Source organism: Saccopteryx leptura, chromosome 2 (assembly GCF_036850995.1).
Source record: "Saccopteryx leptura isolate mSacLep1 chromosome 2, mSacLep1_pri_phased_curated, whole genome shotgun sequence".
In the NCBI taxonomy this organism is placed as follows: Eukaryota; Metazoa; Chordata; class Mammalia; order Chiroptera; family Emballonuridae; genus Saccopteryx; species Saccopteryx leptura.
In genome coordinates this window covers 185961396-185985606 of record NC_089504.1, presented here as the reverse complement: position 1 = coordinate 185985606, position 24211 = coordinate 185961396, and the positions used below count along the sequence as shown (strand labels likewise).

Below are 24211 nucleotides of genomic sequence, written 5' to 3'. Positions count from 1 at the left end.
CAGCTTGAGCGCAGGCTCATCTGGCTTGAGCAAAAAGCTCACCAGCTTGAGCCCAAGGTCACTGGCTTGAGCAAGGGTTACTCGGTCTGCTGAAGGCCCGCGGTCAAGGCACATATGAGAATGAGAAAGTAATCAATGAGCAACTAAGGTGTTGCAATGAAAAACTGATGATTGATGCTTCTCATCTTACTCCGTTCCTGTCTGTCTATCCCTCTCTCTGACTCTCTGTCCCTGTAAAAAAAAAAAAAAAAAAAAAAAAAAAAAAAAAAAGAACTTATAGGCAAAACCATGCATAAGCCAGCCCAGGGCAAGCAGGAGGCACTAAGTTAGAGAGTCCTATCCTCCATAGGAGAACAGATACAGCAGATAGGGAATGATTACAGAAAGTAAAAGCAAACAAACAAAAACAAAAGAAAGGTGCTATTGGGCAAACAAGTGCCTTAGGTTTGCTTGCTTGTACTTTGCCTGATTGGTGCATGAGCACGGGCCAGCACCACATGCTCTGCAGGTGCTTGCCCTCAGGGTGGCAGACTGTAGATTGTGAATTGCCTGCCGCCACTGGGGGAGGGCACTTTTTGCTACTGTTTGGCAGAGAAACCCCCCTACCCCGTCTGTTTTGCTCCTCAGCCCTGAGAGAGGGAAGCAGTTTTCCCTGCCTGCTTGCTTGTCCGCTGTTGAGAGACTCTAATAAATGGGAATGGCCCAACACTTTCCAGCTCCACAATTCCTCTACCCATCTGCCTAAAACCAATGTGAACCTGTATGGCCACCGCCACCGCCCTTACAGGTGCCTTGGTCATGTAGCTCTTCCTGATGCACTAAAGTTGTGGGTTTGATCCCTGGTCAAGACACATGAAAGAATCAATATATCAATGCAAGAATAGTTGGACCAACAAACCGATGTTTCTCTCTTTCCCTTCCTCTCTCTAAAGTCAATCAATTTTTTAAAGGTCATTGTTGGGAAAACAGCAGTGTTAGGCTTGCTCACTTGGACTTTGCATGGTTAGTGTGTGACCACGTGGCAAAGCCACGTGTGTACAGCCTACCTAAGGCTATCTACGGGTACTTTCCCTCAGGGTAGCTTCTGGCAGATTGCTTCCCTGTGATTGTGAGGGGCTGTATTCCTGTTTGTTCACCTGCTTGCCACGAGAAGAGGTTTCCTCCTGCCTGTTTGTCCACCCGCTGTTGCAAGACTCTAACGAGAATGGCCCAACGCTTTCCAGCTCCACAGTTCTTCTACCCGTCTGCCCAAATCCAATGTGAACCTGCCTGGCCTCGACCACCAGCATTACAGTCATTCCATCTGGTTTCAAACCAAATAAACCCTCCAACCCTAACAAAGACAAAGGAGAATTGCCTTTCCACAGAACATACCAGGGTATGGTTTGATATTTATTTTCCTATGGTCACCCTTGATGTTCATTTTGATCCAAACATGAAGTGACATTTTGTGATACAGCCAGCCTCTAGACAACTGTCAGGACTGTATCATAATGCTTCCACATAAAATATTTTTTTTAGGGATGAGGTCATTTCCTGGGATAATTCTATTCAATGTTAATTTTGGGAAGAGCTGCATGATGGAGAGAGCTTTATAGTCAGAGACTTGGGTCTGATTCCTGCACCTAATACTTATTAACTGGGTTATCTTATTCAAAGGAGTAAATTTTTTTTTTGGAGAGAGAGAGGGAGAGGGACACACAGGGGCAAACAGACAGGAAAGGAGAGAGATGAGAAGCATCAACTTGTAGTTGTGACACGTTAGTTATTCATTGATTGCTTTCTCATATGTGCCTTGACTGGGAGCAGGGGGTGAGGTACTCCAGGTGAGCCAGTGAACCCTTGCTCAAGCTAGCAACTTTGGAATTCAAGCCAGTGACCTTTGGGCTCAAGCCAGTGACCATGGGATCATGTCTATGATCCCACAGTCAAGCTGGCGACCTTGGGCTTTTGAACCTGGGTCCTCAGCATCCCAGGCTGATGTTCTATCCACTGCATCACCACTTGGACATAGTTTCCTCATCTTCAAAATAGAACTAACAACTACTTTGCATGCTTCTGGTAAGAGGAAAATGCAGACTATATAAAGGTTGGCAAACCATAAACACTAGATAATAGCTGTTATTTACATGACTTTACTAAATATAGATGCTGTGTTAGGCTTTGTGCAGATACAAGTGAATATTCTCTTAGCAACAAATGATAAAATTCCTGAAAGTGCTGAGTTTTCAAAATTCTTTTTGTGCATCAATTCTTTTTATCCCCTGGCCTAAGGAACACAGGGGCAAGCAATTAAAATAGCTAAAATTTTGGAAGTACTTAACAGTTTATAAAATATTCAAAGGCTCAAAATGAAGAGTCCCTGATTCCTAAACAACCACAAAATAATTGGTAAAGATAAGAGAACTGACATCTTAGTGAAAGAATGAGACGGCACTCGAATTCCAGGTGTGCAGGCTTTATTAGAGGAGAAAGACCTGCTGGGGCACTCCTCCGGGAAGAAGGGCCCCCAAAACAGACTGAGGTAAAATTTTATAGGGTTGGGGATAGCCTCGAGCAAGGGTGTGCTGGTATGTTCGGCTTTCTGGAATACTCCTCTTCTAAGAGATTGACCAGCTTCCTGGAGTTCCTTTGTTCCAGGGGCGATTGTCCGGTAATTAAGGGTGGGGTCAGGCAGCCAAGCAGAACAGCAAAAGGGCAGTTGTAATTCATGTATCTATCACTTAGCAACCACCAGGGTGCACTTTTAAGTCTCCTGACCTCCCTAGGGTGCCAGGGGAGCTGTTTCTGGTCGGGTACTTTCTGGCTGTTTGACTCTTAACTCACCAACACCACCTGCCAGAGACTTAAGAATTTGGCCCCTATGATGCCAGCAGGTGGGTTACTGAGTGCCAACTCTGGCCTTCCAATCTCTCTAAGTGGCCTCTTAAACAAGGCTCATTCTTATCGAAGTACTGTGAGGAAACGTTTCCCTCTCTGAGAATTCCATCTTTCTGACCCCGCTGCGTTCTCCCATCGTCTCGGGGCTCGCCAGGCTTAGCAATCGCTCAGCCACGCTTTTCCCGCTCTCCGCGCGTGCTCCCACGGCCGGCCAACCACACCGGGCCTCAGCGCGGAGCAGTCCGGGGGCCTTTGCGGTCAACTCACCTCCTTGCACTCATTGGATAGGTTCTCCCTTTCCCTGCCCCCAAGCTTTTTGCTCCCTCAATGATTGGACCTGGGCATTGTCCATCCCAACTCTCAGGCACCGCCCTCTTCTCACGACGCATTGATACCCTCCTCCCGTTTTCTTCCCTAACCAGGAAACTTCTCACCCAGCGGGAATCGGGGGCACCTGACAGTGACCTGAGCCTTATAGGGGCAGGCCCCGCCTCCTGCTACAATCCCACCCACCTGGCCCAGCTCCTCACCTCCCAGGTTTTGCACTCCATCACAGAGTTCCCGCCACCTATCTTCGCCTCAATTCCTCTGCTCCTCATTCCAACCCCGGTTCAGACGCGCTGGGAGCTCTGGCAGAACAGGCGGGCGACGTGCAAGGGGGATGCGCTCCTTGAGGGCTCTGCAGAATGCGCTGAGCAGGGCGGGCAGTCACTGTCGGCGGGGAGGGTGGGGTCACCTGAACCGGAGCCCCCTCCTTGGCGGGGGCGATCGGCACCACCTCAATGAGGCCGGGGCGCAGGGCCGGGAGACGCTGCACAGCCGGGAAACGCTGCATAGCCACCAGCCGCAGCACCCGGATCAGTAAGGCTTGCGCGACGGGTAGGGAAAAGGCTCCCATTTACTAGCTCCCAAGTCCCATTCCTCGGGAGCGCATCTCACCTTCCCTCTTCTCTCCTTGCTCACTAGTCTGAGATGCCTTTTCCTTTAGATTTGGGGCTTTGGGTCCGCCGCACTCGGGCGGTAAAATGCTGTCAGCCCAGGAGGGTGTTTGGTCAGGTGGGTCCTTGGGATGGTGCCTGTCCAAGGTACGTACCTAAATGGGAACGTAGATACACGGGGTGTTTCTCAGTGCACGTGTCCGAGTGCAGGGCCGTGTGCACACCACCCAGCCTCACCCTCCCTCTTCTCCCCGATCCGCATGTGTATTTAAGGGGATGCATGGGGATGCAACAGCCTCATGCCTCGAGTCGCGCTGTACTTGGGTCTGTCAGTGTGGTGTGTCTGTGTTTTTGGCGTGTCCTCGGCGTGTAATATATAATGTATTATTGGTGCGCAAGTACGTGCGTGTTACCGGTTATGTGTCGTTTGTGTAAGTGTTGGGTGTGTGAGTTATCAGGGCTCTGTAATCTGTGAATAAGGGTAGTTTTCCAGTTGATTATTGAATGAGGAAAATCTTTATAATGAAGGGGAGGGGGATCATATGACACAGATTTCCCAAACCAGAGCCCATCGGATCCCTTATTTGCGCTGCTCAGGCTTACTGATGTAAGGGGCTCTCTCTCTTCCCTTGGGCTCTTATTCTGCCAGAGAGGCTGCACCTCTAACCCTCCACCCAGTAACACTTGGTGGCTGAGCCTCTTTTCTCCCTCCGAGACACAGAAAGAGCAGAGCAGGAAATTTTACCATCCCAGAAGTCAACATTGACACTTTCCAAGTCGCCCCCACCCTATTATAGCAGGAACAGGAAATGGCCCATCTGCCCTGTCATTAACATCTACTATGACTTTCAGAAAGGCATGCGTACCATAATTAAAGTAGCCAGACAGACATAACACTACCTCACCACCACTGGAGTCCCTGTCCCAACAGGTAACAGACCAATAAGGTATTACTTATTTAATATAGTTATTGTGCTGTATGTACTTTTCCATCAGTCTGAAAGAGACATGGAACGTTTTTAAATTTTTTTACTAATTAAAAACATTGATTAATGTTTCTCTCTTCCTCTCTTTCTAAAATCAGTTTGTTGTTCCGCCTACTTATGCATTCCCTGGTTAAAAAAATTTTTATTTGTTGATTTTAGTGAGAGAGGAAAGGAGTAATAGACAGGAACATTGAACTGTTACTGTATGACCCCTGACTGGGGTTTGAACTGGCAACCTCTGCACTTCAGGATGATACTCTAACCAACAAAGCTATTGGGTCAGGGCTGCCTGGTTGATTGTAGTATGTGCCCTGACGAAGAATGAAATCTGTAACCTTGGAGTATCAGGACGATGCTCTAACCACCTGAGCTACCCAGCCAGGGCAAACATGGAACATTTAAACTTTAAAGAATAAGCCCTCTCTCCCCTGATCTACTCCCCCCAACTTTCACCAAATAATTGCCATAGGAGAAATGGCAGTGGAAGAGAGCAAAGGCTTAACCTCCCTCACCCTTACTCCCTCACACTTTCTTTGGGATGGGGAGCAAGAGGTGTCCCTGATCCCCTGCCTCCTTTCCTTATCCAGTGGAGTCAGGTGATAGGAGTGTTTTTAGGAAGCTTGATCTCCTGCCTATGACTGCCTATGCCCAGGGACTTTTTGCTAATGACCTTGGACTGATGCTCCCATTGGCAGAAGGAGTTGAGAGCACTGGAGGGGGTGGGCTCTGGGAGAATGACATTGTGAGGGGGAGGGGTGCTTGTATTGGAAGTAAGGAGCACAGCAAAGAGAAAATGCTGTTGTTCAGGGTATTGCTTGTTTATAATATTTAGCTGTATTGTATTTTTAATTATAAAAGAAAAACAAGATAAACAAAACATCCAGGAAAAAAGATCCCAATATTAGAGGTAGCCAGTTAATTTTGTGATATGTAAACATCTATATCCTATATATGTATATATAAAATTTAACAAAAATAGGATTATGGCATTCATATTCTTTGGTAATCTGTATTTTCCATTTATGAAGGGCTTTTTTTGTGTGTGTATTTTTCTGAAGCTGGAAACGGGGAGAGACAGTCAGACAGACTCCCGCATGCGCCTGACCGGGATCCACCTGGCACGCCCACCGGGGCAACACTGCCCACCAGGGGGCGTCGCTCTGCCGAGACCAGAGCCACTCTAGCGCCTGGGGCAGAGGCCAAGGAGCCATCCCCAGCGCCCAGGCCACCTTTGCTCCAATGGAGTCTTGGCTGCGGGAGGGGAAGAGAGAGACAGAGAGGAAGGAGGGGGGGATGGAGAAGCAAATGGGCGCTTCTCCTATGTGCCCTGGCCGGGAATCGAACCCAGGTCCCCCGCACGCCAGGCCGACGCTCTACCGCTGAGCCAACCGGCCAGGGCCTATGAAGGGCTTTTAATATCATTGAATGTGTGTATACGATATTGTCATTTTTTAATTAATTTTTTTTGCAAGAGGACAAGGGATAGATAGACAAGGACAGACAGGTAGGGAAAGAGATGAGAAACATCAACTCATACTTTCAGCACCTTAGTTAAATTCATTGATTGCTGTCTCATATGTGCCTTGACCTGGGGGCTCCAGCAGAGGGAGTGGCCCCTTGCTCAAGCCATTGACCTTGGACTCAAGTCAGCAACCATGAGGTCATCTCTATAATCCCACACTCAAGCCGGTGACCCCACGCTCAAGCTGGTGAGCCTGTGCTCAAGCCAGATGAGCTTGCGCTCAAGCCGGCAACCTCAGGCTTTCGAACCTGGGTCCTCTGTCTCGCAGTCCGATGCTCTATCCACTGCACCACCACCTGGTCAGGCTGATATTTTAATGGCTGCCATTTTAAGATTCTATTGTATGAAGTATCATAATTTAACTAATATTCAGTTTACTTACTATATATTCTTGTGCACTTGTTCAATTATTTCTTTTTTTTTTTAGAGACAGAGAGTGAGTCAGAGAGAGGGATAGATAGGGACAGACAGACAGGAACGGAGAGAGATGAGAAGCATCAATCATTAGTTTTTCACTGTGCGCTGCAACACCTTAGTTGTTCATTGATTGCCCTCTCATATGTGCCTTGACCGTGGGCCTTCAGCAGACTGAGTAACCCCTTGCTCAAGCCAGCGACCTTGGGTTCAAGCTGGTGGGCTTTTGCTCAAACCAGATGAGCCTGTGCTCAAGCTGGCGACCATGGGGGTTTCGAACCTGGGTCCTCTGCATCCCAGTCCGACGCTCCATCCACTGCGCCACCGCCTGGTCAGGCATTGTTCAGTTATTTCTTAAATTGCTAGGAAGTTTTGCTCTTTAGATATATCTGTCATTGATATCTTGTATAACCATCTACTAGAGATATTTTATGCATATATTAGCAAATACATGTTGATATTATTAAGGCTTGGGATATATTCAGTGGTATGGCATTATTTCTGTCTTTCTTTAGCTTCTGGCAGATAGACCTGCCCTCAAAGTGTTCCTGTATACTTTCCTTCTTGAGTTATTCCTAAGATATATTTTTCCTCCCTTCCTCTGTCACCACATAAATCCTCACTTCCCTTGAACTTCCTCAGAAACAGAGGAAAATGTCCCTGTCTTGGTATTCCTCCTAGAACAAAATACATATACACACATGCCTAATCTATGCCAAACTTCTGGAGAGGCTTTTTATTTTTGCTTTTTTGTTTGTTTTGTTTGTGTGTTTTTTTGTGTGTGACAGAGACAGAGAGGGACAGATAGGGACAGATAGACAGCAAGGGAGAAAGAAGCATCAATTCTTTTTTGCAGCTCCTTAGTTCATTGGTTGCTTTCTCATATGTGCCTTGATGGGGGGCTATAGCAGAGTGAGTGACCCCTTGCTCAAGCCAGTGACCATGGGGTCAAATTTATGATCCTTCACTCAAGCCAGTTACCCCATGCTCAAGCTGGTGAGCCCACGCTCAAACCAGATGAGTTCACGTTCAAGCTAGATGAGCCTGCACTCAAGCCGGCAACCTCGGGGTTTCAAATCTGGGTCCTTTGTGTCCCAGTTTGATGCTCTATCCATTGTGCCACTGCCTGGTCAAGCTCTGTTAACATATTAATAGGAGAACTTTTGAAGACCAAGAAGTCTTCAGTACCTGGAATTTTAAGTATTATAAGCCAGCTAGAGAGAATTTAGGGAACAAAACTTCCTGGAAATTTATTTAATTCTTTATTGAAGACCCATTATGTGCTAAGGACTTTCCTCAATGCTAGAAAGACAAAAATACATAAAACACAAAGAGCTAACAGTAGAACAAGGGAGATTCTTCTGTCAATAAGATGGTTTATTGTCATACCAGCAGCATAGCAAAATCTGGAAGAGGGGAAGCCTTTACAGTGTTAGTAACATTTGATCAGGACTTGAAGGATGAGCAGAACTGTGCAATGTGAAGGAGAAAATTTCAGTGCACAAGTTTCAGCATAAGCAAAGGCCAGGAAGCCTGACGGTGCCTGGCCCGTTTGGAGAACCGCCTGGCATACCTGGAGTGTGGGAGCATGGTGAAAAATAGGCAAAGAGTGTTGGCAGGTTCTAAAGAGACTTCAATGCCACACTAAGAAATAAGAACTTACTTTGTAAGCACTAGGGAGCTATCAAAGGTTTTTGAGTAGAGAAATAATATTTGAGTTCTAGAAAGATAACTGATGCATGTGGAAGATGGGATGGAAGTCAAGAAAGTGAGTGTAGTACTGTTAGGTGACAGACAATAAGGAGCTGATGATAAGGAAGCATGATTTACCAAGCATCTACCTTGAGAAAGGCAGCTTTTCATGGCATGTTATGTTGATGAAGCTTTACATCACCCAAGTAAAGCAGACATTACTACCCTTATTTTATAGATGAGGAAGCAGGTTCAGCAGAATTAAATAACCTTACTGTCCATATTAAGATCACACAGCCATTAAGAGGCAAACACTGGTCCTTTCTACTATACCATGCTGGCAAAGGGAAAGAGAAGAAAAGAGGATGCATTTGAGATATAGAGGTGGATTCATCCAATGTTGTTTACCAACTGAGCATGGATATAAGGCAGGGGTCCCCAAACTACGGCCCGCGGGCCGCATGCGGCCCCCTGAAGCCATTTATCCGGCCCCTGCCACACTTCCGGAAAGGGCACCTCTTTCATTGGTGGTCAGTGAGAAAAGCATAGTTCCCATTGAAATATTGGTCAGTTTGTTGATTTAAATTTACTTTATTTTAAATATTGTATTTGTTCCTGTTTTGTTTTTTTACTTTAAAATAAGATATGTGCAGTGTGCATAGGGATTTATTTATAGTTTTTTTATAGTCCGGCTCTCCAACGGTCTAAGGGACAGTGAACTGGCCCCCTGTGTAAAAAGTTTGGGGACCCCTGATATAAGGTATGGGAATTATCAAAATGCGTCCGTGTTCCCAGCTTGGCACCTGAATGAGTGGTAACACTATGAACCCAGATGGAAACACAAGAGGAGCACCAGGAGGGAGGTGAAATGATCTTGCAGTTGGACATGTTGAGTTTGTGGTGTGTATGAGACATCTAGAAATGGATGTGTCTGAAAGCAACTCAAAGTAAAGGTCTAAAGATCAGAAACAAAAACACTAGGGAGTAAAATTTAAGACTTCTCAGGACAGATGTGAAAGTTGGAATTATGAGGATAGATCAGATAGCTCAGGGAAGAGGCCTAGAGTGAAGACACCTAATAATAAATAAGCCCATGTTCCAGGAGGAGCAGCAAGGAGCAGTTCTCAGGCTACTCTTCTCCCATATTTCTGCCCCCAACAGTGATTCTTCAGAGAGTGGCATGCTGTCCCGCTTGGGTGATCTGCTCTTCTACACTATTGCTGAGGGACAGGAACGAATCCCTATCCACAAATTCACTACTGTAAGTTCCTCTCTGCCTGCTCAGAACCCTAATATCTTGGGATCTCTTGAGTGTGGAGAAAGGAGGAGAGAACAGTGCAGGGCAGTGAACAATGGGCTGTTTTATGAGGATGAAGAATCTGATGAGACAATCTCATCCCTGCCCCAGGGCGGTCAGATTAAACTCTCTGATTCAACCCATCATCTTGTTTTGGGACATTGACCCAAGAGGTTCAGAAATCAGATGGCTTGATAAAAAAGACTAGGAAACCCCCATTAACCCTCAAAGCTACTCCATTCCCTCCTTTATTAGTCTGCAAACCCATTTGTTTCACTTAATGTAGTCATTGGGGTTGAGCTCATTGTTATCCATTGGGAAAGACTGGATTACTGTCCCTGTAGCTGACCTTACCAGCTTCTTCTTTACCCTAAAGGCACTGAAGGCTACTGGACTGCAGACCTCAGATCCTCGGCTCCGGGACTGCCTGAGCCAAATGCGCCGCATGGTTCGCGAGTCCAGCAGTGGTGGCCTCTTAGACCGAGATCTCTTCCAAAAGTGAGGGCCCCAGAAACAAAAGCACTGCTCTCAAAACTGTCTTGGACATAGATTATAACAGCAGGGATCTTGGGGATCAGATAGTTCAACCCCTTATTTTATTTTATTACTTACTTATTACACAAGTTACACACGAGTATGTATATAATCGTTATGAGTTCAATATAGAAATACATGTTTTTTCCCTGTCTCCCCATCCCAGTTCCATTATTAACAGATTAGTGGGTGTCTTTTAGATAATGTCCTATGCATTTACATACATATAGGAATATATGTGAATGTGCTTATATGATTTAGGATTTTTAAAATATAAAGATGACCTACTATACATATTATTCAGCTACTTATTTTTCTTGGGATATCTTTCCACATTATTCCAACTCCTCATTCAAGAAACTTGAGACCCAGAAAGATAATGTGGTGTGCCAAAGGTCACACAGCTGTTGGTCCCAAACCTGATGACCACTCACACTTTCTTTATTCCCAATTTCCATGGCTCCAGAGTGAGTCACAGCTGCATCTCCAGCTCCCTAACCCACTCATGTCTGGGATCCAGGTGTGTGAGCAGCAACATTGTGCTCCTGACCCAGGCATTCCGAAAGAAGTTTGTCATTCCTGATTTTGAGGAGTTCACGGGCCATGTGGATCGCATCTTTGAAGATGCCAAAGAGCTGACTGGAGGCAAAGTGAGGGCCAGGGGACTAAGGGAGGGGCAAGGGCTCTGGGCCAGATAAACCTTGTTTCTCAGATCTCCTGGGGCTGGGAATCCAATGAATGAGGGATGAGAAGCAGGACTTCTAAAAATGGGGACAAGGGCTTTATGTATTTCTATACATGTGATTTCTAGAGCCAGCGAGGGAATCTTGAGATTTTTATGGGAACATTTGGCATAAAGACTGAATAAAACTTTGAAAGAGACCTATAAGGTAACTGAGACTAAAAAGCAGAAAGGGAAGCTGACCCCGGAATCCTCCTGCTAGGAGCAGTAACAGAAAGACAGACGTCTTAGGTGTCTCTGGGAACGACATCCATATTTCCATTCTGTCCCTGTTTTCTCTATCCACTCCTGGCCAGGTGGCAGCCTACATCCCTCAGCTGGCCAAGTCAAATCCAGATCTGTGGGGCGTCTCCGTGTGCACGGTGGATGGTCAGCGGTGAGCTCTGGGGGAGAGAAAGGGGAGGCTGGGCACAAGTGCAGCATATAGGCCGAATTCTCACGGCATTTATCTACCTCCAGGCACTCCGTGGGCCACACGAAGATCCCCTTCTGCCTGCAGTCCTGTGTGAAGCCCCTCACCTACGCCATCTCGGTGAGCACCCTTGGCACTGACTACGTGCACAAGTTTGTGGGCAAGGAGCCCAGTGGCCTGCGCTACAACAAGCTCTCCCTCAATGAGGAAGGTGAGCACTGCCACAGCTCAGACCAGGCTCATAAATGCCCCTTCTTATCCCCACCCCCACCATTTTTCTGTTTGTTTCTCTGCCTTTCCTGATTAGCTCTGTCACTCCATCCTGCCAGCAAATAACTCTTTGTAGTCTAGCCTGCAGAGTGTGCGGGCTGTAAACAAGGTTTTTCTCAGTGGCTGATAAGACATTGGGTGGTTTGTGTTTCCCCAGGAATCCCCCATAACCCCATGGTCAATGCTGGTGCCATTGTCGTGAGCTCCCTGATTAAGGTCAGTTCCCCTCTAACCTTCTCTAAACCCCCTTTTTCCTATATCCCTCCTCTCTATCCAGCTCTCCAGGGAGACTGGTAGAGCCTTGATTCCTTTGAGGATCCTCCGAAGAGTAGTAAGGATATATATTATGTTGAGGATGTTAGTAAAAGGAATTGTACCCCTGCCCCCACCCATGAGTCTGGAGCCCAGAGCTTCCTGGCCCTTAGAGAAGTGAGCAGGTCCTCACCCCTGCTATGACCAAGGGATAAATGCCAGACACAGGGGGAGGACAGCACTATTAGGTGCTGATTGGCCACTTCTGGGTGAGGGATACATGGAAGGAAGGGTGAAAATGGCCAGGACGGGGCAGCTATTCACGTCACCCAGAACTGTGAGTTGGCCTTGAGCAAGGGTGTCAGGCTGTCCTGTCAGCTGTAGGTCTCCCAGGGTTTGAGCAAGAACCTGAGAGCAACGTGGGCAGCAATACTCCAGAGCCAATCACAGCCCCTCCTGGGAAGGTGGTGTTAGGACTTAGGTATCAGAGTCCCTGTAGTGTTGACACTATAGTTGACAAGTGCAGGAAGCAATGGGGGTTGGGGCAGACTAGGCTCAAGCCCTTCCCTTGCTCTGGGATATCTTTACAGCTCTGTCTGGGACCTGCCTCACCCATTCCCATCTAAGCAGACCCTATTGGACTTAACTCTCAGCTAAAATCTTTAGCTTTATTTCAATTATCAATATAATAGATATACGTGAATATTATAGTATATGTAACCCACACCCTCATTCCATTCCTGTCACTCCAGTCTTGGAGATGGCTGTGGGAGTGAGGGAAAGGACAGAGTGAGCTCCAGCACAGAGTATAAGGGTGGGGATAGGATCAAGAATAGAGGTGGGGTTTGGGGACAGGGTTAGAATCAGGAAAACGAAAATGGGGGTTGGGGATGAATGTTGGAATTGAGAATGGAAGTGGCCCTGGCTGGTTGGCTCAGTGGATAAGATAGTGTCGGCCTGGCATGTGGACAGCTGAGGTTCAGTCTCCGGTCAGGGCACACATGAGAAGTGACCATCTGCTTCTCTTCCCCTCCTTCTCCCCCTTCTCTCTCTCTTCGCCTCACAGAGTGGCTCGACTGGTTCAAGCATCGGCTGGGTGCTGAGGACAGCTCAGTTGATTCAAGCATCTGCCCCAGAGCGGGGTTGCCGTTGGATCCCGGTCAGGGCACATGTGGGAGTCTATCTCTCTTCCTCTCACTTAAAAAAAAAACAACAAAAAAGGAATAGAAGTAGGATTGAGACTCAGGGATGAGTGAGGCTTATAGATGAGGTGAAGTTATTTGTATTCATTACTTAATAATAAAATCTAAATGGTTTGGTTTTAAGGTCACTAGATATGCATGGATAAAAAAGTCTCAGCCTGACCTGTGGTGGCGCAGTGGATAAAGCGTCGACCTGGAAATGCTGAGGTCGCCGGTTCGAAACCCTGGGCTTGCCTGGTCAAGGCACATATGGGAGTTAATGCTTCCAGCTCCTCCCTCCTTCTCTCTCTCTGTCTCTCTCTCACCCTTTCTCCCTCCTCTCTAAAAAAAAAAGTCTCAGTTGCTTTTGTCTTTTTTGTTGTTGTTAAGGTGAGAGGAGAGGAGATAGTGAGGCAAACTTCTGCATGCGCCCTGACCAGGATCTGCCAGGCAACCCCATCTGGGGCTGATTTGTACCAAGCTATTTTTAGCGCCTGAGACTGATGTGCTCCAAGGGAGCTAGCCTGTGGCTCAAACCAAGCGAGCCACTGACTGTGGGAGGGAAAGAGGGAGAGAAGGGGGGCAGAGAAGCAGATGGTTGCTTCTCCTGTGTGCCCTCACCAGAATCAAACCCGGGATGTGCATATGCTGGGCCGATGTTCTATCCACTGAGCCACCAGCCAGAGCCCTCAGTTGTTTTTCTATTTTTTATTTATTTATTTTTTCAGTTTTTTTTTTTCAGTTGTTTTTTTAAAAAAGAAAAATGTAATTGTAAAATGTAACAGTTTCCTAGTAGCAAAACCATTCTAGCCTGACCAGGCAGTGGCGCAGTGGATAGAGCGTTGGACTGGGATGCCGAGGACCCAGGTTCGAGACCCTGAGGTTGCCAGCCTGAGCGCGGGCTCATCTGGTTTGAGCAAAAGCTCACCAGCTTGGACCCAAGGTCACTGACTCAAGCAAGGGGTTACTCGGTCTGCTGAAGGCCCGCGGTCAAGGCACATATGAGAAAGCAATCAATGAACAACTAAGGTGTCGCAATGAGCAACGAAAAACTAAAACTAATGATTGATGCTTCTCATCTCTCTGTTCCTGTCTGTCTGTCCCTATCTATCCCTCTCTCTGACTCTCTCTCTGTCTCTGTAAAAAAACAACAAACCATTCTAACACTTTAACTGGCCCTTCCTTTTTTTTTGCATTTTTCTGAAGCTGGAAACAGGGAGAGACAGACAGACTCCCGCATGCGCCCGACCGGGATCCACCTGGCACGCCCACCAGGGGGCGACGCTCTGCCCACCAGGGGGCGATGCTCTGCCCATCCTGGGCGTCGCTATGTTGCGACCAGAGCCACTCTAGCGCCTGGGGCAGAGGCCACAGAGCCATCCCCAGCACCCGGGCCATCTTTGCTCCAATGGAGCCTTGGCTGCAGGAGGGGAAGAGAGAGACAGAGAGGAAGGAGAGGGGAAGGGGTGGAGAAGCAGATGGGCGCTTCTCCTGTGTGCCCTGGCCGGGAATCGAACCCGGGACTTCTGCACGCCAGGCCGACGCTCTACCACTGAGCCAACCGGCCAGGGCCTTAACTGGCCCTTCTGACCCTCCTTGGTCTTCCTCCTAGGCTTGGAATACTGATGACACTCTCTTTCTGTTTTTGCAGATGGACTGTAACAAAGCAGAGAAGTTTGATTTTGTAAGTTTCCTTGCTACTCCGCCCCTGGCTGCTTTTCTCCATGGCATGTTGTTGTCCTCTCCAGCCGCCCCAGTGCCTGGCTCTAACCCCACTTTGATGGTACACCCACCTAGAAGCCTTATTTCCAGAGGTGGGGGGATCTCCTGGCCTTAGAGAAGAAAGCCAACTGAAGACCTTGCTGGGATAAGGACTGAGAAGTTAAGAGTTAGTCTTGTGTTTAGTAGGGGTCCTCATTCACATGCCCTGTTTCTCTTCTAGGTGTTGCAATATCTGAATAAAATGGCTGGAAATGAATACATAGGTTTCAGCAATGCCACGTAAGGCCTTGTTCGCAGAATGGGCTGAATACATTGTGTGGGGCGAGGATGGGGAGGGATGATAGACTCTTAGGAGGAAGAACTCCCAGGGGAATATTGGCCTCCCAACCTCCACTCGGCCCCCTTTCATTGACATTTGTTTACTCTGTAAAAGGATTTGCTCCATTTCTATTTAGTATTTAATGAGTGAGGAGGTCTTGCCAAGCCTCTCAAAGCCAAAAACCACTAGTTTTCCTGGACTAGATGACTAGATAATTTGGGTTTTCTTTTCCTACATTTTATAATAATGCTCTACCCAGTACTTGCTAGTGTCCAGAAGTTTCTCAGTATTACTGTGAGAATTTATAAAGGGGCTTATTTAGTTTAATATTTACGATCTAGGCCCTGGCCGGTTGGCTCAGTGGTAGAGCGTCGGCCTGGCGTGCAGGAGTCCCGGGTTCGATTCCCGGCCAGGGCACACAGGAGAAGCACCCATCTGCTTCTCCACCCCTCCCCCTCTCCTTTCTCTCTGTCTCTCTCTTCCCCTCCTGCAGCCAAGGCTCCACTGGAGCAAAGTTGGCCTGGGCGCTGAGGATGGCTCTGTGGCCTCTGCCTTAGGTGCTAGAATAGCTCTGGTTGCAACAGACACCCCAGAAGGGCAGAGCGTCACCCCCTGGTGGGCATGCCGGGTGGATCCCGGTCGGGCGCAGGCGGGAGTCTGTCTGACTGCCTCCCGGTTTCCAACTTCAGAAAAATACAAAAAAAAAAAAATATTTACGATCTAGTTTGGTCTCTCTCAGGGAAGGTATTTTTTCCCCTTCTCACACTCACCCTTCAAACATCAAGTGCTGAATTGGTCATTTGCTTCAGATTCCAGTCAGAGAAGGAAACGGGGGATCGGAATTATGCCATTGGCTATTATCTGAAGGAAAAGAAGGTAACTGCGAGAGGCTGGTAGAGCAATCCCTGGGAATTCTGTGGCTGGGATAAGGGCAGCTGGGGTTGGGGACTTGGGCTAAGATCCTGGCTGTGGAAAGGGGCTACTGATGGCCTGAAGAGAAATGCTCTCCCCTCTTCTTTCTTGCAGTGCTTTCCTAAGGGGGTGGACATGATGGCTGCACTTGATCTCTACTTCCAGGTAAGCCAACACTGCCGTTCCCCTCAGGGCCACAGGATGCTCCTCTCCAGAAACACCAGGGGAACTTGTTGAAAGATCAGGATGCCAAGAATGTTGTTCTATGTCCAAGAGCACAGTGTTCAGGTCCGCACCACATCCTCCCCTCTGCCTTGTTTCCATAGCTGTGCTCCGTGGAGGTGACCTGTGAGTCAGGCAGTGTCATGGCAGCCACTCTGGCCAATGGTGGGATCTGCCCCATCACAGGAGAGAGCGTGCTGAGTGCTGAAGCAGTGCGCAACACCCTCAGCCTCATGCACTCCTGCGGCATGTACGACTTCTCAGGCCAGTTTGCCTTCCATGTGAGTGTTCCCGGCCCTCTGTCTCCACTGGCCGTGAGCCCATAGCCAAGAAGAGAGGACACTGAGTCTCTAGAGGTACAGAGGTGGCAGTTTGTTCCTGCCTCTCATTCACTAACTTCCAGCCAAGCAATTAGGCCAAGAATCCCTAGGGATTTGTTAGACTTATCAGGTTCCTCAAGCACATAAACACATGATGTTGTAGCTTCTGAACCATTCCTCTGCCACCCTTCTCATGGCTGGGGCTTCTCTGAGTTTCAGTTTAGATGTCACTTCCAAAGAGAAGCTTTTCTGACCACCATCTCTCAAGTAAAGCTCCCTCCCACTTCTTTCTCTATCCCAGTACCCTACTTCTTTTCTTTTGTTACCATAAGCTGTGATTATTTTTCTGTTTACCTACTTACTGTCTATCTCCTACTATCAGAATGTAAGTTAAATGAGAGGCTTTGTTCTAGCCCTAGCATCAGTCACAGAGTGGATACAATAAATACTTCCTTACTGAAGCCATGAATTTAAGGGTGGCAGGGGAGGACAGGAGTAAGAAAAGCTAATTAACAAGCCTTGCTAGTGTAGTCATTTGGGACAGACTTGGAGCCCCTCTAGATCATCCTCACTTTCAACTCTGTCTCCAAGGTGGGCCTGCCAGCCAAGTCAGCTGTGTCAGGAGCCATCCTCCTGGTGGTACCCAATGTCATGGGAATGATGTGTCTGTCACCTCCTCTGGACAAGCTGGGGAACAGTCACAGGGGCATCAGCTTCTGCCAGGTGAGGTCCTCTGCATATATAGTACTAAATAGTCTTGAATGAGTAACTAAAGCAATTTTTAGCTCCTACTAAGTGCAAGGAATAAGTAAATAATCTCTTTGGCTTACGATTTTAGAAGTTGGTGTCTCTCTTCAATTTCCACAACTACGACAACCTGAGGCACTGTGCCCGCAAGCTGGACCCACGGCGTGAGGGGGGAGAGGTTCGGGTAGGAGAAGCACAGGTGGCTTCTAAGAATATCTGAGAATAGAACATTCCCTAACACCTCAGCAATGCCCTTGCCTAAACATCCATGGAGGAGGGTCACAGGGCAGAACTGGGCGTGGGTGGGTTCAGAGTCACCGCTACTCTCAAGTGGGTATGATCTGTTTTCCAGAACAAGACTGTGGTCAACCTGTTATTTGCTGCCTATAGTGGTGATGTTTCAGCTCTTCGAAGGTACTTCTGTAACCAAATAAACACTATAAAATACTCCTGGTCAGAGATCTCATGAGGAGTCCTCATAGCAAAATAGCTAAGTGCTTCACCTATAGAGCCAGATCAAATGGATACACACTGCATTTAAATGAGATTTTTCTCAAAGTACCATGCCTGCCATGGGATAAGACCTTAATTAATTGTAGCCACTGTTAAGATTAACCTGGGTCTTAAGAGCAGAAGTGGTAGGTGAAGACCTTGCCTTAAATGGATTACTAAAATCAACAAACATATACTGGGTACCTACCATGGATGAGTAAGCAGTGATGTTTCTGGAACCATCCCACTCCCATCTCTCTGATTTGGGTGTAACAGTCTCATCTGGGTAAGAAAACACAGATTGCACAAGGTTTGTAGACCTTGGCATAAGGTCTAGAACCTACCCAGTCTGACCCCAGTTCAGAAAAGACAGGAGTAATTCTAGGCTGATTTGGGTTATTCCAGCTGCTTTCCACTACCCTCAGGTTTGCCTTGTCAGCCATGGACATGGAACAGAAAGACTACGACTCACGCACAGCCCTGCATGTTGCTGCAGCTGAAGGTATCTGAAGGTTAAATAGAGAAAGGAGATTGTAGGACCCTTCCTTTCTACTAGGAGAACCCCACACTGGTATGCCTTCAAGGTTCCAGGGGCAGCCACTTGTTTTGTGCAGATGCCCTTCAGTTTGCAGGCTACTATTGGGTGTTGCAGGGAGCAAAATGGAAGAGGCCTCTTCTCTTCCCTTATTGGGTCAGAAGTCCCGCTGCCAAATGTCTGTACCAATGTTATCACCAAAAGGTCAGGATCTGTACCCTCTCATCTTCCTTCTGCCCATATTCCTAGGACACACTGAAGTCATTAAATTCCTGATTGAGGCTTGCAAAGTGAATCCTTTTGTCAAGGACAGGTGAGTAGGATTAAGCTAAAAGGGGGTGAGAGGTGGGAAGCAGTTTCTTCACTACCGCCCTCCAGCCACCACTGTTAGATATAGCAGTGATTTTCAACCTTTTTTGAGCCGCGGCACATTTTTTACATTTACAAAATCCTGGGGCACACCACCTACCAAAATGACACTCTAACACAGTACATATTATACATATAGTTAATAATATAGTTTCTAAATGTATTTATATTCACTTAGTGTGAAACCTGGGCCTGTTTCGATGAACACAAAAGGGATATCCTGGCAGGAATGGTAGAAAGACACACACGAAGCTCTTCCTCAACAGTTCTCAGTCTCTCTCTGTTTTTAGTTTTTATCGCAGTCAAGCTTGAGAAGCTCAGCTCACATAGATATGTGGTTGAAAACAGGAGCGCTAATAGATACTGGAGCTTTCATCAAGGTTGTGGGTTCAAATCAATTTGGCAAATAGTCTCTCTATATAGAGACTGGACAAAATCAATTTTAGAAAATGGCCTGACCTGTGGTGGCGCAGTGGATAAAGCGTAGACCTGGAATGCTGAGGTCACCGGTTCAAAACCCTGGGCTTGCCTGGTCAAGGCACATATGGGAGTTGATGCTTCCTGCTCCTCCCCCTGTTCTCTCTCTATCTTTCCCTCTCTCTCCCCTCTCTAATAAAAATGAATAAATAAAATCTAAAAAAAAAAAAAAAAAGCCTGACCTGTGGTGGTGTAGTGGATAAAGCATCAACCTGGAAACACTGAGGTTGCTGGTTCAAAACCCTGGCTTGCCTGGTCAAGGCACATATGGGAGTTGATGCTTCCTGCTCCTCCCCCTTCTCTCTCTCTCTCTTTCCCCCCTCTCTAAAATGAATAAATAAGTAAATAAAATTATTTTTAAAAATCTAAAAATAAAAATAAAAAATAAAATTAAAAAAATCTAAAAAAAAAAGTAAATAAATAGAAAATGTTGGGTACTTGTGTAACATCATAAGTCCTCAGATCATCTCTACTGTCAGATTGAGAAGTTTGCTTTCTAGGTAAGGATTCTGATAAATACTACAGTTCTCCCTGAGGTTGTGGGTTCAAATCACATGGTCAGCTGGGTGCAGGGGCCTTGGTTCTATCTGTTTTGATGGTGTATATAGAGATTTGAGCTCTTTAAGAAGATCACCCTTCAGGAGGCCATATAGATAACATTGTGATGCATTGTATATCACCCTCTGCGGGGGCCTCTTTTAAAAAGAAAAAGGTCAAATATCCATATACACCATCAGGATAGACATAACCAGCTGAGGCTGAGGCTTCATCTAGTGGTGGCAACATTTACCTCCAGTCCTGACCAGGATTAGAAATCAGGACCATGGGGAGGAGTAGCAGCTACAACTACTCACAGCGGCCACACAATGACAAGTGCACGGCAGCCCGAGTGGGGACCTTCCTGGGTGTGGATGAGAGGCGGCTTACTATTGGTTCATCGCTAGTGGTCGGGATGAATCCTAGAAGGTGATTGGTCAGTGAGCATTCCCTGTGCCTCCACTCTTCCTGTAGCGACAGCGATAGCTGGAAGGATTGTGAGGGGAATGTTTATGTTCAGATGGAGGCGGCTGGCCGGATAAATAGCCTCCGCAGGCTGTATCCGGCACGCGGGCCGTAGTTTGGGGACCCATGTTTAATTTCCCCACGGCACACCTGACCATGTCTCACAGCACACTAGTGTGCTGCGGCACACTGGTTGAAAAACACTGATATAGAACCAGGGCATTCACTGTCAGTGGTTTTCAGCCACTTGTCCATGGACCAGTGCTTGTCTGCCAGAAATTTTGTGCCAGTCCACGAAACAGTTGCATGAAGATTACAGACCCAATGATCTTATGATCAGGGTAGTTGCCACTTATCAGCCTGTATCATCGATGAAAATACTATTGAGGCTGTCTTAGATATCTTTGGAACTTGTCAGTTATAGTCTATTAATATTTTTATTAATTTGGTTATTTTAGAGAATTTTCATTTTATAGTATTATAATTAAAGAAAAGTGTACAAAATACTAATAATGGTTTTTATTTCTGCCTTAGTGGTCCCTGAAATAATTCTATTTTCACCAGTTTCCAAGTGTAAAAAGGTTGAAAACCACTGCTCTGTCTTCTTTGTTCCTCTCAGGTGGGGTAACATTCCTCTAGATGATGCTGTACAGTTCAATCACTTGGAGGTGGTGAAACTGCTTCAAGATTACCAGGACTCCTACACCCCCTCTGAAACTCAGGCTGAAGCAGTGGCTGAGGCTCTGTCTAAAGAGAACTTAGAGAGCATGGTGTGACCATGGAGCCTGCACAGCCCCCGCTCTAGAAAAGCATGAACTGGCCACATATTTAACCCATAACCATCAAACATGCTATGGAGAGCCGCACTGCTTCAGTGGGGACCAAGACAGGCCGGTGCTTTCTGTGATAGTCAAAATACCCCATTCTCTTGGCAGACAGAGTATAGAGAAGTGCCTCGATGGATACGTGAAATAGAGCTATCCATGGAGACTAGGCTTCTTCAAGGTATAGCCTAATTGCCTGGCCCACTCAAAACCTTCCCAGGTCCCCTCTTCCTGTCCCTGAAGAAACCATGATATATGAGAGAGAGAGAGACCAGTGAAGGGGCCCCAGCCACCATGCACATGTATATATCCACAGAGCTATGCATATGTATATTTTCACAGCGCTATACATCTGGCTTTAGTTGTCTGAAGTGATCTGCCCCCCTTGGCCAGGAAACAGAAATTTTATAGACAGAGAAAGTATTTTGTGCTCAAATAAACTTTAATTACATAAATGATTATTTTTGCTAAACCCAGTCCTTTAAAGGCATTTAGTTACATCACTATAATAAAGGTAAAATAAGATGGAACCACAGGGTCAGACAGCAATACATATTTTACATACCTACTCACCCCACCAGGTTTTCCTCAACCCCTAATACTGCTTTAGGTTCAATGTGTTCTGCCAAGGTGGGGGTGGGAGGTGAGGGCTTGAGTCTGAGCTGGCCCAAAAATGTACTATGCAAGACTCCAGGTCCTCTCCTCCTTCTGGAAGTTCCGAATGTAGCAGAAATGAAGATACAACTTCTCAAGAATAAAGCTTCCAGCCTGACCAGGCAGTGGCACAATGGATAGAGTGTTGGCCTGAGATGCTGAGGACCCAGGTTTGAAACCCAGAGGTTGCTGGCTTGAGCACGCATCCTCAGCTTTAGCGTGGGATCACGGACATGCCCTGTGGTTGCTGGCTTGAAGCCTAAGGTTGTTAGCTTGAGCCCAGGGTCACTGGCTGGAGCAGGGGGTCACTGACTCAGTTGGAACCCCCCAGTCAAGGCACATGAGAGAAATCAATGAACAACTAAGGTGCCACAACTATGATGCTTCCCATCTCTCCCTTCCTGTCTCTGTCTCTAAAAAAAAAAAATAAAGTTCTAGCACTAATCCCATCGATATTCCCCAGTGTCTTTCCTTTTGTTCACGGTTTTAACTAGCCCGGTGATTACAACATATTGACCAGGTGTCAGAGGTGTGTGTGGGTCCAGGCAGATGGACTCACTGTGAGGGTAGCTGTAGCTATGTGGGGCTGAGAGTCTCGCTTTGAGGTACTGGGGAAAGGAGGGCTCTGGACTGACACAGTACCTTCTGACACTGCCTGAGCTGTGCTTTAGAGAAAGGGTCAAGTCTTTGCCTGCGCCACTCTTCCAGCCAGCGGTAGAAAGGACTTCCTGTGGAGAGATTCATTCGAGCCCCAAGAACAGACAAAAGTTACACGTGGGCAAAGGAAGAGAGGTATCAGAGTAATGAATACATTGGAACAAAGCTGAAAAGTGAGACCCCAGGACTGAATAGTCTGAGAAAGGCCTGGGCATAGGCAGAGAGACTGAAGAAAGCAAGTCAGGGAAAATACATTCATGGTAGCCTAGAAAAATTGGCAGTAGCCTAGCTTTCACAGATAGGAGAGAGGAAAATGACTAAGATACTGCACAGAGGACCCGGCACTGAACTGCGGGAGCTAGAGGTCGCTTGAGGCGAAGTTAAAAGGTTTCAGACACTTTCAGAAGGAGGCTGGCCAAAAGCCTGACTAGAGACTCCAGTGATGGATATACACTAGAGGCTCTTGGGCACCTCAAGCCCTGAGTGGGTCAGCAATTCTCCATCCCAAAGGGCAAAGGCAGGTACCACTGGCCCTCGGAAATCTGTCTGCAGTGTACGAACCACAGCAACTCGGCTCACATCCACCAAGCTCAGCTTCTGGGCCTCCTACTCCAGCAGCAGCCCCACCTTCTCTGGTTGCCCGATGCCCTCAATAGGGGCTTTTTCGTTGGCCAACATGGTGTGCCACTGGCGCTGGACATAGGTGAACACCCAGGAACGATCGTCAACACCGATGCAGCTATCCCGAGAAAGGTCCACATCTGCTACTCCTACCCGGAACTGCTGGGAGCGCGTCACTGTCACCTCCCAGAAGTGCCTGCCGCTGGTGACCGCGGTGTCGGCCAGCACCACTGCCCACTCCCGGAAGCGCTCCACATTCAGGGCCAATGTGGTGGGCTCCAACCCCACCATGCCGTATCTGACACCTGTGTCATCTTTGAAGAGGGCCAGGCTGCTGTGGGCGGTTTTCTTTTCCAGTTTGAAACTGACGCCTGCGAGTAGAGCAAAGAGATTGGATGATGACACCGGCGAAGAACTCTAGAACGAGTGATAGATACATTACTTCCCATTTGAAGCAGGCAGTCACGAGATCGCGAAGAAAGCAGGAAAGAGTCCAAATGTCAAACGGACGAGAAAGTGGGGCGTCTTAGTATGGGAGTTACGAGGAGCCGAAAAGCTCGCACCGGTGAAGCCATGGGTTTTTAAAGAAACCAGATAGTGTCCTAGGTTTGGTGCCTCAAAACTCAATGCAGGTGAGGGAGGGGAAAGGACCCCAGGGGGATCTGGTAATAACAGACAGAAACGATTCTGAGGTAAAAGTAAAAGAAGAAAATCCTACCTCTGCGGGCTTCTGCGGCAGCAACCCCCAATCGTTGGGCTCCCCATCGGCACAGGTACAGCGAACGCTTAATGGGCAGCGCCATCTTACCGCCGGCCTCAGTCACCACCATTAGACCGGGGACTCCACTCACACGTAGTGCCGGAGAGACGGTGGCGCAGTGTGATTACGTCAGGGAACCAGCGCCCACCAAGGAGCCGCCATTTTAGTGAATCCCAGGCTGTGGGTACAATTTTTTCCACTTCTCTGTGGGGAGGGGCGCTAGTGACGTGTTTTATTTTTTAAGCAGAAATTTTTTGTTTACTTATTTTTAGAGAGAAGGATAGACAGGGACAGACAGACAGGAACGGAGAGATGAGAAGCATCAATCATCAGTTTTTCCGTTAGGACACCTTAGGCTTAGTTGTTCATTGATTGCTTTCTCATATGTACCTTGACCCGGAGTAACCCCTTCCTCGAGCCAGCGTCGTGAGCTTTTGCTCAAACCAGATGAGCCTGCG

The 24211-nt window shown here is 47.4% G+C and overlaps 2 protein-coding genes and 1 long non-coding RNA gene across 5 annotated transcripts; 1 reads left to right on the top strand and 2 right to left on the bottom strand.

Moving 5' to 3' along the window:
- Positions 1-2442: 2442 nt before the first annotated feature.
- LOC136395309 (uncharacterized) lies at positions 2443-3548 on the bottom strand. Its single transcript, XR_010749308.1, has 2 exons — positions 3411-3548; positions 2443-2629 (listed from the first exon to the last, which is right to left on the bottom strand). It is a non-coding gene; the product is annotated as an uncharacterized lncRNA (long non-coding RNA).
- GLS2 (glutaminase 2) lies at positions 3411-22149 on the top strand. Of its 3 annotated transcripts, none has more exons than XM_066369813.1 (18): positions 3411-3741; positions 9594-9693; positions 10106-10227; positions 10784-10913; positions 11302-11381; positions 11465-11628; positions 11845-11903; positions 14772-14804; positions 15063-15121; positions 15971-16037; positions 16188-16238; positions 16400-16576; positions 17207-17338; positions 17454-17546; positions 17715-17776; positions 18280-18356; positions 18639-18702; positions 20857-22149. In XM_066369813.1, the coding sequence occupies exons 1-18, from the start codon at positions 3542-3544 to the stop codon at positions 21011-21013; spliced, it is 1827 nt and encodes a 608-aa protein (XP_066225910.1). In that variant the 5' UTR covers positions 3411-3541; the 3' UTR covers positions 21014-22149. The 3 variants fall into 3 exon arrangements, with proteins under 3 accessions (XP_066225910.1, XP_066225911.1, XP_066225912.1); XM_066369814.1 differs by having other exon boundaries at positions 3605-3759; XM_066369815.1 differs by having other exon boundaries at positions 3605-3965.
- SPRYD4 (SPRY domain containing 4) lies at positions 17784-23877 on the bottom strand. Its single transcript, XM_066369838.1, has 3 exons — positions 23712-23877; positions 23000-23364; positions 17784-18136 (listed from the first exon to the last, which is right to left on the bottom strand). The coding sequence occupies exons 1-3, from the start codon at positions 23821-23823 to the stop codon at positions 18059-18061; spliced, it is 555 nt and encodes a 184-aa protein (XP_066225935.1). The 5' UTR covers positions 23824-23877; the 3' UTR covers positions 17784-18058.
- Positions 23878-24211: the final 334 nt, after the last annotated feature.

Excerpts from the sequence above, each read along its gene's own strand:
- GLS2 (XM_066369813.1), top strand. The coding sequence starts at position 3,542 with ATGCGCTCCTTGAGGGCTCTGCAGAATGCGCTGAGCAGGGCGGGCAGT. Across the intron at positions 14,805-15,062 it reads AAGCAGAGAAGTTTGATTTT|GTGTTGCAATATCTGAATAA; the intron begins GTAAGTTTCCTT and ends TTTCTCTTCTAG. Across the intron at positions 17,339-17,453 it reads GGGGCATCAGCTTCTGCCAG|AAGTTGGTGTCTCTCTTCAA; the intron begins GTGAGGTCCTCT and ends TTACGATTTTAG.
- SPRYD4 (XM_066369838.1), bottom strand. The coding sequence starts at position 23,823 with ATGGTGGTGACTGAGGCCGGCGGTAAGATGGCGCTGCCCATTAAGCGT. Across the intron at positions 23,365-23,711 it reads TGCCGCAGAAGCCCGCAGAG|GCGTCAGTTTCAAACTGGAA; the intron begins GTAGGATTTTCT and ends CTCTACTCGCAG. Across the intron at positions 18,137-22,999 it reads GCATCGGGCAACCAGAGAAG|ATGAGACTGTTACACCCAAA; the intron begins GTGGGGCTGCTG and ends TTTCTTACCCAG.